Source organism: Terrapene carolina, unplaced genomic scaffold (assembly GCF_002925995.2).
Source record: "Terrapene carolina triunguis isolate 2854851 unplaced genomic scaffold, T_m_triunguis-2.0 Scaffold242, whole genome shotgun sequence".
Taxonomy (NCBI): Eukaryota; Metazoa; Chordata; order Testudines; family Emydidae; genus Terrapene; species Terrapene triunguis.
Window position 1 is genome coordinate 7,939,091 of NW_020664593.1, and position 14,659 is coordinate 7,953,749.

A 14,659-nucleotide genomic window follows, 5' to 3' on the forward strand; every position below is an offset into this window, starting at 1 on the left:
GTGTGATTCCTGCCTCCTCAAAGGCAGTAGGAGGGGTCTCCAAGCCAAGACATGGGGGGATGGGGGTCGGAGCCTGCAATCTATTACTAGCCAGGGAAGCGCAAACTTGACACACAATTTCAACCCACTGTAATGGGAGCTCTGCAAAATAGGAGCGAGGATACACTTGTAAGAGATATAAACCCTCATTCATGGCACAAGACAACCACTAAGTGTGTAAACCTAAGAAGAAACTTCCCCTATGAGATTCCATCATGGTTCATTATGGGGTAGTACATGTTCTTCTGTGGGTGACACCCAGCTCTACGCCACCTTTACATCAAACCATCTCATGGCTTTTTGAATACCTGGCTGAAATCAGCATATACATGGTAAGCAGCCTGCTCTTCTGGTAGGCAGTGGGAAGTGCTTCAAAGAGCATGTCTTCTCATCCCCCACTACTGAGGGTATCTGGCTTCAGACAGTTAAGTTGGTTTGAAGCCTTTTGTGCTCCTCAGTGTTACTGGATGCCCAAATAGCTGTGGTGGTAAAGCCACCTAGCTCCACCTGTGACTGGCCAGAAGACCGTGCCCCATCTTATGAGCCACAGTACTGGCATACATGACCTCCACAACTGATTACTGCAACTTATTTTAGCTAAGAAGGAAGCAACACATTCTGGAAATGCTCTAGTTGGTACAAAACACAACATCCAGTCTCCTCAGCAACATGAGTCACTGTGAATACACCACCCTGGTGCTCTCCTCTCTGCAATGGCTTCCCCTTGAGTCCCATTGGAGGTCTCTGACCTCAGAGCCTCCCATGGAACTGACCCATGTCACTGAGAGATTGCCTGGGAACGCAGCCATTGTTGGAGGCCAACCCAGGGAGAGGCAATCATAAACCTGTCAGCCAAAAATGGGAGGCTCCTGAGTGGGGGACATAGAGCTTACACAGGACCCAGACTGTGAAATGCACTCCCCTTACAGCAAGAATGGCCAGGGACCTCTCCACTCTCTCATTTCTCCAACATAGCCCTCCCTCAGTAAACTCTTCGGATGAACGCTCTCACGCACAAACGCCACCCATGCACCAGCACACACAAATAGAAACAGGCAAACAAATAAAAACAAAGAAACAGGCAGACAAATAAAAACAAACAAAAACAGCCTTTACACTAATCAAGCTATTTCTTCTATGGGCTTGGAAGACAGAAAATTGCTGTTATTGTCATTGCTATTTTAATTCTTGTACGGCACTCAGACCCAAATGTGATGGGGGCCAGATAGAAAGACAGGGAGAGTGTCCTTAGGCAAGTCATTCCACAACTTTCTGTGCCTCCGTTTCCTCATCTGAAAGGGGGCTAATACTAGTGACCTACCCCACAGGAGCGTTCTGAGGCTTATTTCATTATGAGACTTGGCCAATTTCAGTTGAAGTCAGTGGAAGTTTTGCCAGCAATTTCCATGCCAGGGCTCTGTCTCAGTCTGAATAATTCTGGACAGTTTCAGCCAAAACAGTTCAGACATTTTCGAGAACAAGGCTAAGGGAAAAACGTTATTTTATAATGTGAACAAAATTCTGGTGACCAATTCTGGTGACCTTTTCTTTGGAAAGGTCTAATGCCCCCATGCTTTTGAGGAGATACTTTCAATTTGGCAGGTAGATGGCCTTGGTGTCAAGAATGTGCCTTTTGCCTTCCCTGTGACAAACTGCCCAAATTGGGCCAACTTATGAGCCTTTGAAAAATAGCAGTTCACACAAACTCAGCCGAGACTTCCTTAACCCAAGCTAAAATCTTGGAAGATTCTGCCATCACTGAACATGTTTGAGACTCTCCCAGCTCCTAGTACTGACCAGTCTGCACATGTGCCATCCCCACAAAGCAAGTGAGCACACAGCTCCATTCCCAAACAGCTCCTCCGTGTGACAAAATCGCTCATGCACCATCCCCACCAAGTGACAGGGCAGGCTCCAAGCCAGAGCTACCAGAATGGGGGGACTCAGGAGGACTTTCCCTGTAATGATTGCTCCCAGATGCTCCAGGCCAGGGTAGGACAGGGCACTAGAACTGAGAGCAGGGGGCCTGTCTATTCTTTTGTCTCAGTGACACCCCCCATTGCTGACACCCAGGCAGCATGGAGCAGAAAGCCATCTAATTCAAAGACATAGGGGAAAAGAGCCAGACCTAGGGCCAATAGTCTGTGAGGCAAAGACTAGGACTGGAGGTTGGCAAGAGGCAGAGCCTGGGACTGCGGGGACAAGGAGACTAGGTCGGGGAGCTGGGGATGGAAATGGCACAGGGAGACAGCTGGCCAGTGGGTCAGGAGGAAATTGAGATCAGAGGAGGATCTGAGGGGGGAAGACAGGGAATGGCAGGGCAAGGAGGAGACTGGGACTGGGAGCCAGTGGGGCAGGGGGAAGAAGGTGTGGGAAGCGGAGACAGATCTGACACGAAGTTGGAGGATGAGGGGAGAACTGTGACTGGCTGGGCAAAGAAACTGGGATAAGTAGTTGGGGACGGCAAGGACAGTGAGACGGAATGAGAAGCCCAGGAAGATAGACTAGGACTGGAAGCCATTGGAATGGGAAACATGGGTATGGACGATGACTGGAGACAAGAGGGTGGGAGACAGAGAAAGAGACAGATCAGGGAGTGGAGGAGGGAGCTAGGACTGGCTGGACAAGGATACTGGGGACAAGGAGCCATGAGTAGGGGGAGAACTGGATATGCTGGGAAGGAGACTGGGAGTAGGAGTATGGGGGAGACTAGGAATGGGACAGACTGAGACAGGGAATCAGACAGGGACAAGGATCAGAAGCCTGAGTAGTGGAGACTGGCAATGACTAACATGGGCAGCGGGTATAATAGTCCAGGGGAGGCTAAGCCTCCCCAATCCAGGCTGTAGCCCTGTCCATGCTCTTCTCCGAGGCCCCACCCTCACTCCCTCTCTTCCCTGAAGTCAGCAGGGCTCAGCTTGGGCCAGTCACCTGGCCAGCTTTGAGCTCAAGCTGGCCAGTGGCTGGGGGTGGTTTGGATCAGCCCATGGCTCAGGCCAGTGCTCCGGCTGACCAGCAGCCCAGGACAGTTTGGGGCAGGCCTCTTCCGGCCATAGGAGGGCTCGGGGCTCCAGAGGGCAAGGGGGAAAGGGGTGGGGCCTCAGGAGGAAGGGGCAGGGCTGGTGAGCTAGTCTCCCCAAAGAGGAGGTTCACCCACCACCCATGGTAGGAGAGGAGAATGGAACTGTGAGAAGGAGCTAGTGGTGGATGGGAAAGGGACAGGGCAGAAGGGGTCAAACTTGGGGAGAATGGGAAGAAGAGTCTGTGCCTACTAGAACAGGCTCCCCTCCAGAGTCTGGAATTGAACCCAAGATCCACGAGTCTCACTATTCCTCTAGTGTCAGCAAATAGCTATGAAACCCACTTTGAAACTGTCCCATCCCCCCCTAGTGCTGGCCCTACTACTGCTCAAGTGGCAGACGTTTGTGTGGAGTAATTAATAAAATAAAAAAAAAATAATAAATTGAAGTCTGCATTTTTCTAGGCAGAACTTCCTAAAAGTTAGTTTGACTTGTTTTTGCACTGCCTCTGCACTTCTGGGTTCTGACCAAACCGGAAGCCCTGAGTTACATGTTACATGCTCCTCTCACAAGGTTTCCGGCTAGGCCTCCAGTCTAAAGCACAAGAAATCGTATAAGAAAGTGCATCCTCTTTGTGATACCCAGCCCAGTTTTAGAGAACCATGTGGTTCAGGAAGATCTGGAGACTATGTCTACACTTTTTGAGCGGGGTTTTCTGATCCCAAACTCCTTGAATCTTTTTGGGCTCAACTGTTGCTAACGTACAATTCCCTTCATTTCCTCATCTGCATACTTTGGTCCAATGGCACAAAAATGGGGAGATCCTTTTTGCCATATATCTAGTTCTAACACATAACATGGAATTTCCTCTCTTATTTATCCAAATTCAACCTTTGATGGCTGCCTTTTGGGCACAATACATGTTCTGCTTATTCCCTCAGGATTCTCTTTAACTTTTCACCTCTTCTTTTGTTCTGGGGGTCAGTGGGGCAGGTTGTTTTTCCTAGTCACTCTTTCTTTTATGTTCTTTCAGTTAATTGGGGATCATTTTCTTCCAGTTGTTAATCTGGCTGCCCTGTGTCTATAAGGGGATGCTCTTTTATCAGACCCTATGGCTCTGGTTGAGCCAGTTGCTTCTTCATTCAGATCAGTGGTTCTCAAACTGGGGCCGCCGCTTGTTCAGGGAAAGCCCCTGGCGGCCCAGGCCGGTTTGTTTACCTGCCGTGTCCGCAGGTTCAGCTGATCGCGGCTCCCACTGGCCACGGTTCTCCGCTCCAGGCCAATGGGGGCTGCAGGAAGCGGCGCGGGCGAGGAATGTGCTGGCCGCTCGTCCCACAGCCCCCATTGGCCTGGAGTGGCGAACCGCGGCCAGTGGAGCCGCGATCAGCCGAACCTGCGGACGCGGCAGGTAAACAAACTGGCCCAGCCCTCCAGGGGCTTTCCCTGAACAAGCGGCGGCCCTAGTTTGAGAACCACTGATTTAGATCTTGTTATAGATTTGTTATGGTGCCTTGAAAGGACTTGCCTCCACCAAACACCATCCTCCGCCTTGGACATCTGTTCTCAGAGTCTCAAGCTGATATGCAGCCTTGGGGTTCTTCTAGACTCCCCACTGCCAAGCTATGGCTGTACAAAACGTCCTCTTCCACCTTTGGCTGGCCTAGAGATTGCCCCATTCCATCAGATTCCAACTTGGCTACTGTGACCTATGCATTTGTAACCTATGGCTTGACCACTGCAGTGCAATGAAATAGGAAGGAAAATGCTGACCCTGAAAAAGCTCCAGTTGGTTCAGAATGCAGAGGGCCATCTACTGAACAAAACGAGTTGCCAAGAGCACTTCATTCCAGTGCTCCACTCTGCATTGTCTCCTTATTGAATACAAAGGCATGTTCAGTGTTACAGCACAGCTATTCAAAGCCCTGCCCCGGACTGGTCTGAGCTAACTATGTCAGCACCTCTCAGTCTGTGAATATGATCTCCCATAAGAGTCATGTTTATCAAGGACAAAGGAACAGTCATTCTCACCAGCGAAACTAACAAGTGCAGAAAAACAGAGCTTTCTCTGACACTGAGCACAACTGTGGAACTCACTTCCGCAAGAGATCAAAATAACCACTAATCAGACAGCCACCAGAGCAAAATGTAAAGCTCATTTCTTTAGGCCCCTCTTTCCAGCAATAAAATAATAAAAGGAAAATGACATAAATGCATCATTCAAAAAGAATTTACTCCTTAAGAGGGAGTTGGAGGAATGGAAGAGCAAGTGAGAAGAACAGAGATCCTGGGCCTAATTCTCTGCTGTCAGATCAGAATGGTAATGTTTCATGCCCAATTGCACTGGTGTAAATGACTCCAGGTGGTGCAGGGCAATGGACAACAAGCCCCTCCCCTCCCTCACCCACATATTTATAGCATTGAGAATTTGTAAGGTGCCTGGAGCATGCAAGAAATGGATTAGATTTCATCAGACAGGGTGAGGGATAGATGCTTATTGATAAGGACCTTGTTAAGTATTTGAATAAAAGAAATTCTAAATAATTCTGGAGACAACTGATTACTAACGATAGGCCCAAACCACAAAGTAAAGTGGATCTTGATCCTAGCGTTTTGGTTTAAACCTATTATGGAGGGGTAAGGATTAAGCCAGCTGCAGAATTTGGTCTGGATCCAATAACCCCCCAAATTCCAGGGGTATTCAGAGCAGGGGTGGGGTTGACTAAAACCCTATTAACTCTATTAATTACCAGACTTGTGCCTCAAGAGAAAGGCAGCTCCTATAGAGAGGACGGTTCAATATTGTGAGACGTGCCGACTTTCTATAAATAGAGATGTAAGCGATTATCACTGGAATTAATTCAAGGAAATTCAGAAGTAGATGAGTAATGAATGGGGCTGACATTTATTGGTTATAATTTGAAAGGAGATAAGCATCTCCTCGCTTCCCTTTCTAGGAATCTAGCCCAATGAACCCTAGAGGGGGAGGATAGACTCAAGAGAACCCCTCTCAGGCCAACAAGAGAGTAAGAGAGCTGTCTGCAACCACCACAATGAGATGAGTAGTGGAGGTGGCCCCAGCAGATTTGGCAGGAAAATGAGCGGGGGGCCGGGGGGGAGGTTAGTTATTGCTCTGCATCACACACCCTGGCCTGCCATAGGACTGCTTCAAAATATTTGTCCCCTCCCCTCTCCGTCCCCAGCACAGGGATAATGCTAGTGGGAGCCTACAGATATTGCCCATACCAACATCAGGGATATACTGGGGGGGAACTGCAGTTACTACCCCTCTATCATCATGGGAAACTGCTGAGACATTGTGGGGTTGGAGAGGCTATCACTCTGCCTGGCAGCAGGAATATATAGACGTGGAGGGGTAACTCACATAGTGTGGCACTCTGTCCCCCTTGAGAGGTGACTGTTTCCAATTGCTTCTATAGGCACCCATGCAAAAAGACACCTTGAGGCCTGTAAAAGCAACTGGAAACAAGGCGGAGAAGCCATCTGAGCTGCCTCTTCTCTGGGCTGTTGATGTAAAGTGGAGGATGAGAGAAAATAGAAGTTGCCATCAGTGACCAGAGCTGTCCTTAGGATAGGAATGTCCCAGGGAATACTGGAGAAGGAAAGCAGAATAGAGGAAGACTAGGCATGTGCAAAAGAGAGGACCACATGACAGCTAAGTATGCGCACAAGTTGGGGAGGAGGACTTAGCATCTGGGAAGCATGTGCAAGAGAGCAGGGGGAGAGCAAGGAGCAGAGCAGATGGAAAGAGGAGATGAAATGAAGAACAGAAGGAGACAGTGTGATTTAACTTCATTTAAAAAGGACAAACTCCTTGGTGCACTACGAGAAGCTAAAAATACATCACTACTTTCTTAATGTTGTTTTTCCATGCAAGCAATTGCTGTAGGTTGCTACATGACTGTTGCTTGATCACAGATGGGAAGGGAGGTGGTTGGTGTGACAGCAAATAGAAGGAAAATCTCCATGATGCCAATGCTCTGTTAAGGTGTGGTCCACACTAAGAACAAGTCTGATAAACCTTGAATTAAGAGGGCAATAGATGGGTTGTGTCAGGCAACCCAAGCAGGTGATAAACATTTTAGGGCTCCACAAATGATCTAAAATGGAGAATAGAACCCTTTGCCTATTAACAGCACCTTCCATTTAAGGATCTCAAAAAACTTTACAAATGTTAACTAATTTAGTCTCCGAAGCCTTCTCTGAGGTAGGAAAGCATTATCCCTGTCTCTCAGAGAGATACTGACAGGCAAATAGCCTGCCCAGGCTCAAGTCAAACAGCAGAGCTGAGAATTGAATCCAGTTCTCTTGATGCCTATTTCTGTACATTAACCACTGAGCTCTACAGTTATCAGCATGAGCCCGCAGGAGTCCTGAGAGTGCACATGATCTCCCAGGATGTTCAGGAGGACTCCTGGGGTAAAACATGAAATGAATGTGGATGGGTTTCAGGATCAGAGTTTAGACGATAGCTGGTAAAGGGGGTTGGATGTTGGGTTCCCTTAAATTTAATCCCACAATATGCCTCAGTTTCCAAATCCTTCTTCACAGTACTCCAATAAAACCCCACTCCATTCTGACAGAGATGACACAGCACGCTCCACAGGCCTTCCCTACTGTGGCTTCAGGACAATGGAACCAGTTGCCAGACTCAGCAGGTCCAGTATCCTCTATGCTGAGCTGTGGGCTACAGCTGCTTCATTAGAATATGCACACCCGGACTTCACCGCTCAGAGGTGCCCAAGTGTGTACGGTCTGACAAATATCCCCCGGGGAGGATACTTAACCTCACAGAAAAGGGAAGAACCAGGCAACGCACTCCCAGGTATCGCTGAGCACGGAGTAAACAAGCTCTACTGCAGAGGTGGCGGCGGCAGCAGCCAGGACCTATGACCAGATCCATCACCCATTCTGAAGTCCAGGTAAGGTGGAGATAAATCCCAGAGGGATGCAGGAGAAGCAAGAGGTACGTAAAGTGCAGGGAGTCACTGGGAGGAGGGGACAGTGGTAGAGTTAAAGAGGGATACAATGTGGAGGAAAGCATGGACTAAGTGACTGCTGGTCAAGTTATGCACACCCAGCCAGCACGGAGCAGGCTGAGGCTTCAGGTTACATACACTCTCTAAGTTTGGGACCAGAGTAACCATTAGTTTATACACCATTTCAGCATGGGAAAGGCAAAGTCCTCAGGCTCTGAATGCAGACATGCCAAACCACGAAAAAAATGCAGAAATTGGGCTTGGTTTTGGCTTAACTGGCCTGTGAGTTGCTTGTTGGCTAGTTTTTGGCTTGTAACTCGTTGCTTCTTTTTTTTGATCGGCTCCCGGTAATCAGGGGCAAGGGGGGGGGCAAGCAGGGGCAAGGGGGGGGGAGAGTCAGGGGTGCATAGCAGGCCCACCACAGTCCCTGACAGCACGCCGGGGGAATCTAGTCACATAGAGTGTTGGGGTTCTTAGGGATTGGCTTGTTTTGGCCTTGTTTTGAAATGTGATTAGCTTGATTTTTAGCTTACTGTGAAAGTCGGGGTGCTTATTTACCACGTGAAAGTTGGCAACTGTGTCTACATGGTCTCTTAGCCTGAAATGCACTCCGCCCTTAGGTAATGAAAGAATCAGTCAGCGTGGGGCTGGCAGAGCCCTCAGGTTACAAACAACCTCACAATATAGGGCCGGCAGAGCCTACAAGTTATACACACCCTTGCAATATGGGACAGTCGGAGCCTACAGGTTGCAGCTGTGGCCGGCTGGGAAACCCCTCTGCATGGGGTATCTCAGGGTGATGTAATGGCATGGCTGGGGGAAAGATAGCATGGTTGAAATGCCTCCATAGTTTGACTATTTCCAGGTCCTGGAATGGCCCCGTGGATCCATGGACAGCTGTGCAATTAGAGCAGCCCTGAGGTTACTCTAATAAGATGGTATAAAACCATATTTAACCTGCCTCCTTGGGTCCTCTTCTGAGCACAGCTCAGCCAAAACCACCATGTTTTACACATCATGTTCCGCAGACCCTCACTCAGAAAGGACTCCAGTTGCACACGTGCGCTCAGTGTGAGACAGAGGCAGCCATGCGGGTGTAACCTACACACACTACACCCTGTCAGGGTGATGCAGATATTGCCCTCAGGTTATTCACATCTTCTCATTATAGGACAGGCACCGCCATCGGGTTCTGAGGCTGAAGGAGCTCACAAATGATTTCAACCCTTTCAGCATGAGGCAGAAAGAGCCCTCAGTGATATACCCCCTCTCAGTATGAGAGAGCAGGAGTCCTCAGGCTGAACACACCCTTTCAACCTCAGACAAGGAGGTGACATGGCTCCTATAGACCTCTGTGAATATGGGGGATGACTGGATGCTCATTCCTCTGTTATGGCCTCTATGCACCTGTGAGTGGTGACAGGAAACTTAGACTGGTGTCTCTCCCACTAAGCATTATGGTTGTATTTTCCCCTCTGGAAGCACTGCCTGCAATTAATTCCCCAAGGGAGCTCACATGTGCCATCCAGAGTGGTTACGTTATGTGATTTAGGAGAAATCAATTTCGCTTACAGTAGGGAGCTCACTGAAGGCAGCAGAGGATGAGGTGGGGAAGGGTGGGATGGGTATTACTGTGGAGACTGTCATTTCAGAAGAAATCCCCACAGACACTATCCGAGGAAGGAAAATAGGAGCCATAAGAACTTTAAGCAATGAACCTCACACGCAGAAATCAGTTACCAAAAGAAACAAGAGCCAGATCCTCAGCTGGTATAAATCAGCATCTCTCCTTTGAAGTCAGTGGCTCTACAACGATTGACATCCACTGGCAGCCTGGCTCAGAAGCTTTTTTAAGAAGGAAAAAGACTTCTCTTTCTGTGCTAGCATTTAAAGGTACGAACGCGCCTTGCAAGTTTTGCAGCATCTGCATCATGCGGCATAATTAAGTTATTCTAAATGAGGTCTGAGACATTTTAATATCCTGAAGCAATAAAATCTCAGGTTGATGTTCATTCCTCCCTCTCCTTCTCTCTCTCTGTGTCTTTTTCCCTCTCCCTCTTCACCTCTGTGGCTCCCAGTGTGAGAAGACACCGAGCTGGTTGGCTGTAATTGCTGGAACAGTCCCCTAACGCTTGCTTCCTCTCCAATTGCATTAAACTGCATCTTTATAGATACAACCCTGTTTATTCATGCTGCTCATGTGGAAGAGGAAAGAAATGCAGACTCTCTCTGCCTCCTCCTCCTCCTCCTCCTGCCTTTCATTTCATGGGTGTGGCAGGGTTCAAACCTTTGCAGTCTCTCACAGGCACAAGTGTGATGAACAGAGGACAGTACTGAAGGGAAAGCCATAAAACACGGCTGGCAATGAATGAAAATCATTTCACCCACAAGTGGGAAACCGGCTTGTGAGTTATCATTTAATCATTCATGCAATCTAGCACTGAGCACTTGCCCCGATAATGTCCATCCATTCTAGTGTAGGTATACGGAATGCTTATCTATCTATCTATGCATGTTATGCTATCAAGAGATACAGTAGATAGCACAGTATATTTCCAAATAGTTAGTATTAAATAAACTTTAGGGCAAATATCAAAGGTTCTTCAACCCAGTCTCTCATTTTGCATCTATTTAGCTCCAGATTTTATGGGTATAAATTTGCAGGTGCAATCAGTTGGTACAGATGATAGAATTTAGACATCTAGGTCTCTCATTTGCAGGTGCAGTCAGTCACCTACTTAGTTCTTTTCCACTATCATCTCCACCCACAAATATATATGTATATGTGCACACACTTTCTCTAGAGGTGTGTGTATATACACACCCACCCCTGTAATTATATAGATATGAATGTAAAGAGATTTCTCTGAATCCGTAGTTGTAATTTCAGCACTTTGCTCTTTTTCAATCAGAAAGGCAGGATGATGCGAGCTTCCCCAGAAAAATGCCCTGAAAGAGGAAAGCTGTCTTTATTTTGGAAGGAAGCTCCTGTTTCCTTATGAAGAACCTGATCTGATTTCTTTCCATTTGCAAAAGGTTGGGGCAGGGAGAGAGGAAAGCAGGCTGAAAACCTATGTCTTTTTTCCCCCTCCAAATTAAAGCTTCTTTTGGGTTATCATCAGCTCTGCTTTCCAAAGTTTTACATCGTCAATGTAGCAATTTTGTGTGTGTGAATATGTATGAATGCATGTATGGGCGTAGGAGTATGAATGGGTGTGTCTGGATGTGTGTGGTTGTATTAGGGCTGGATGTGTGTGTGTGTGAATGTACGAGGGGGATGAAGGGGTGTGTCTGGGTGGGTGACTGAATTTAGGGGTGTGTGTATATGCCTGATCTAGTAATCTGTGTGTCATAAGTTTATAAATATTTTGTAATAATAATAATAATAAAAAAGACAGACAGGAATAACATATATAGATTTAAAGAATGGGTAAAACTGAGTATTAACCATGTGTGCTAAAGCCCAGCCTATTAAAGTATGGCGAAAAATACCCCTTGTGGCTCTTCCCAGCTTATTGCCTCCAAAAAAACCCCAGAGACTGCTATTTTATTTTAAAATGTGCTGTGCCTCTCCACCCACTGCCCTGTCATTCTGCTTCTCCGTCTGCCTTCCTCCTCCTCCTCTCTTTTCATCCCACATTGGCCGACTAAACGTGCTCTGCTGGCTGGTTGCAACGTGTTCCCCCTCCCACCCTTCTCCAGGTTTTAGTGACTGTATCATTAATTGCAGAGCATCTGAAACCTGCATAGGGAAAAATATATAAGGCTGGGTCTCTTTCTATCCCATTCACCTGCCCCTTTCAGTTATTCTACAGTATGACTCCTTGGCTTGGGAGCACACATATTGAGGCACAGAAATGCACCTTAACCTTCATTGTAATTATATACAGTATTCTACAGTAATTATCCAAATCTCTACAGCTTCCAGCAGTGTGTTGGGCTATTACTGTAGAGTATTGCAGTAATAGACACTGTAAGGTATATATAATGGAGGTGCCAGTTGCAGCTCTGTAGTTATAAGACTGAGACAAGATTTACACTTAAAGCAGGAATCCCACCTCTTTGTTATTATCCCTATGGAGAAAGTTGTCATAATACCTTTGAAATTCACCAAGGGCCAAATCCTGTCCTGACTACATTGGTGCAAATCTGGAGTAGTACCAACTGAAGTCAAAGGAGTTAAACCGAGGTAACTGAGAGCAGATTTTGGCTTTCAAGTGAACAGTTTGAAATGGAAGGGGTGTGTGGGGGAATGAGCTAGCTAGCTTTTTTTATTTCATTATTTTTGGCTTGTCATGTTTTATTGTTGAAAATTAGCTGGCTCCTCACCCCTCTTGCCACCCTCATCAAGGAAAGCCATGTGGTACCACTAGAGAGAATGAACTGGTTTCCAACAGGTTCGTACCGTTCGTCTCTCTCATCCCATCGGAGCTCAGAGCTAATAGAGGCGTGGTCCTCTGTCTCTTTACCAGCTGGTGCACAGTTGTCTAACTGGTCGTACTAAGAAAGGGATTGCAAAGAGGGCTGGGTTTTTTCCCCCCGACTTCATGGCCAATTACTTTTGCTATTAATTAATTGTTCTTGATATTATTAACACCAAAAAAAAGGAAAGAAAGAAATTACCAGTTTATTTTTTTCACGCTATTTTCACTAAATGCACCTGTCTCCCTTGCCATCTCAAAGCACATGCACATAAAGCAGCTTTCATCTCTCAGAGCAAAGAGCAGCAGAGAGCCGCATCCTGATCCTGGATCACGGCTCACCGAGTATCTTTTTATCTATTTATTTTTGTGGCAAAAGCTGAAGAATTGTTTCCCCCATCTTTGAGGTAGAGCCACTTCTCATCACATTTCCCTCCTCCCCCTTCCACATCCACACCCTCAGAATCAGAGACAGAAAACCCTATGCAATGCATCTGCCCACAGTTAAAAAAAAGGGAGGGGGATCCTTGTTTCTCCCCAAACATGAAGATAGGCCACGCTCTCCCCACATCACCAGCACTAGAAAGACAAACAGTCATCAGGAAGGGTGTGAAAAGAGCCTTCAATTGCAAGATGCTAAAGAATTGCAAAGAAGACATCTGCTTAGAAGCAGTTAAAAATTCCTCCCCCCGCCCCTTATACACATACACACACATCCAATAGCCTGGGAATTTCTCCACAGAAAGAAGTATAAAATTCTCAGCTCTACCTGTTTTGTTCTTCTCATACAGCACAGCATGATTGTATTGTCCCCTTCCTTCCTTCTTCTTCCTTCCTTCTCCTCTCTCCTTTTTCCTCCTCTCTCTCTTATCTCTCCCCCCCCACCCTCTCCACTCCCTCCCTCCCTCTCTCTCTCTCTCTCTCTCACACACACACACCAGGGCAGTTAGCTGCAACTGTAAGGTCCACAGCTATTGCTCATCACACATGCACAAGCTGGCTGTCTCTCTCTCTCCCCCTCCCTCCCTCCCTCTCTCTCTCTCTCTCTCTCTCTCTGTATCTTTCCCAGAATTGTTCACTAGCTCTCAATGACTAGTCACCTCCCCACCCCACCCCCCACTACAATCCAGGCAGCCACCCCCTCCCAGTCCCCTGCCAGCCTCATGAATATTTAAACATCTCCAATCTGGACCCAATTACCCAACGACTTTCCCACTGTACTGAGACTAGCAGGAAAGGGAACATTATAGATTGTTGAGGGGGTGGGGTGAGGTGTGTCTGTGGGGGCTTGGGAACGGGAAGTGGGTGAGGGCTTACATTTTTCTGCCACTCTTTTTCCACATTCTCACTGGAGTAGTTAAAGCAGAGAGCACAGGGGCCCAGCCAAGAGAGGATTTGTATGTTAAGAAAGCTAGTGGGGTTATTTCCATGGCATTTCATGCACAGGTGACATGCTGTAGGTGGGAGCTGTGGTAGGTGAGGAATAACAATATATGTATGAATGTCTGTGGATCTTCTCCGTTCCCCCTCATAGTCACAAACAGATATGCACATACACACATGGGAAGATATGCACATATACCTACACACATGCCCCAGATGGAAATGTCCTATAGAATATAATGGAACATAACTTTTCTATAGATTTCTGTGGAATTTAATAGAAAATTATATTCCCGCCAAAGAGTTATATAGGGTGGTTTTAGAAGCAACCTATAGAAAGGATGTTGTTCTCTATTGTCTTTCTCTATTGATTTTTAAAATAATTTCTGTAGAATCCCATTGATTTTTTTTCTTTATTAATTTCTATAAAACTTGCCATAAGGGATACCGGCACAATCACACACACAAACACTAACATACACACACATGCGCCCAAATACACACGTATCAGATGCTATAACATTGTGCTTTCTCAGAATTTATAGCAGAGTGACTATGTCTAATAATATGGAAAAGAGAATCTAGGCAATGCATGGATTTCAGCCAAAATATGACAGTGATGAATACACTAGAAAGGAAAAGATAGATATAATCTAGCTAATAAAATTAGGATTAAGCCTCCTTTTTTTACTAAGAGCCAGATTCTGAGCTCTGTTACACCAGTGTAAATCAGGGAGTCACATCACTGAACTCTTCTTCTGAACTACTACATTGATCTAATTCTGACTGATGGTAAACC

The 14,659-nt window shown here is 46.7% G+C and overlaps 1 protein-coding gene across 1 annotated transcript in view; it reads right to left on the minus strand.

Moving 5' to 3' along the window:
* Window positions 1-13,331, minus strand: part of GAP43 (growth associated protein 43) — a 77,512-nt gene extending 64,181 nt beyond the window's left edge. The window contains exon 1 of the mRNA XM_024204215.3: window positions 13,247-13,331. Coding sequence (XP_024059983.2) covers window positions 13,247-13,276 — 30 coding nt within the window. The 5' untranslated portion in view covers window positions 13,277-13,331. The remainder of the gene's footprint in view (window positions 1-13,246) is intronic.
* Between the last annotated feature and the right edge of the window lie 1,328 nt (window positions 13,332-14,659).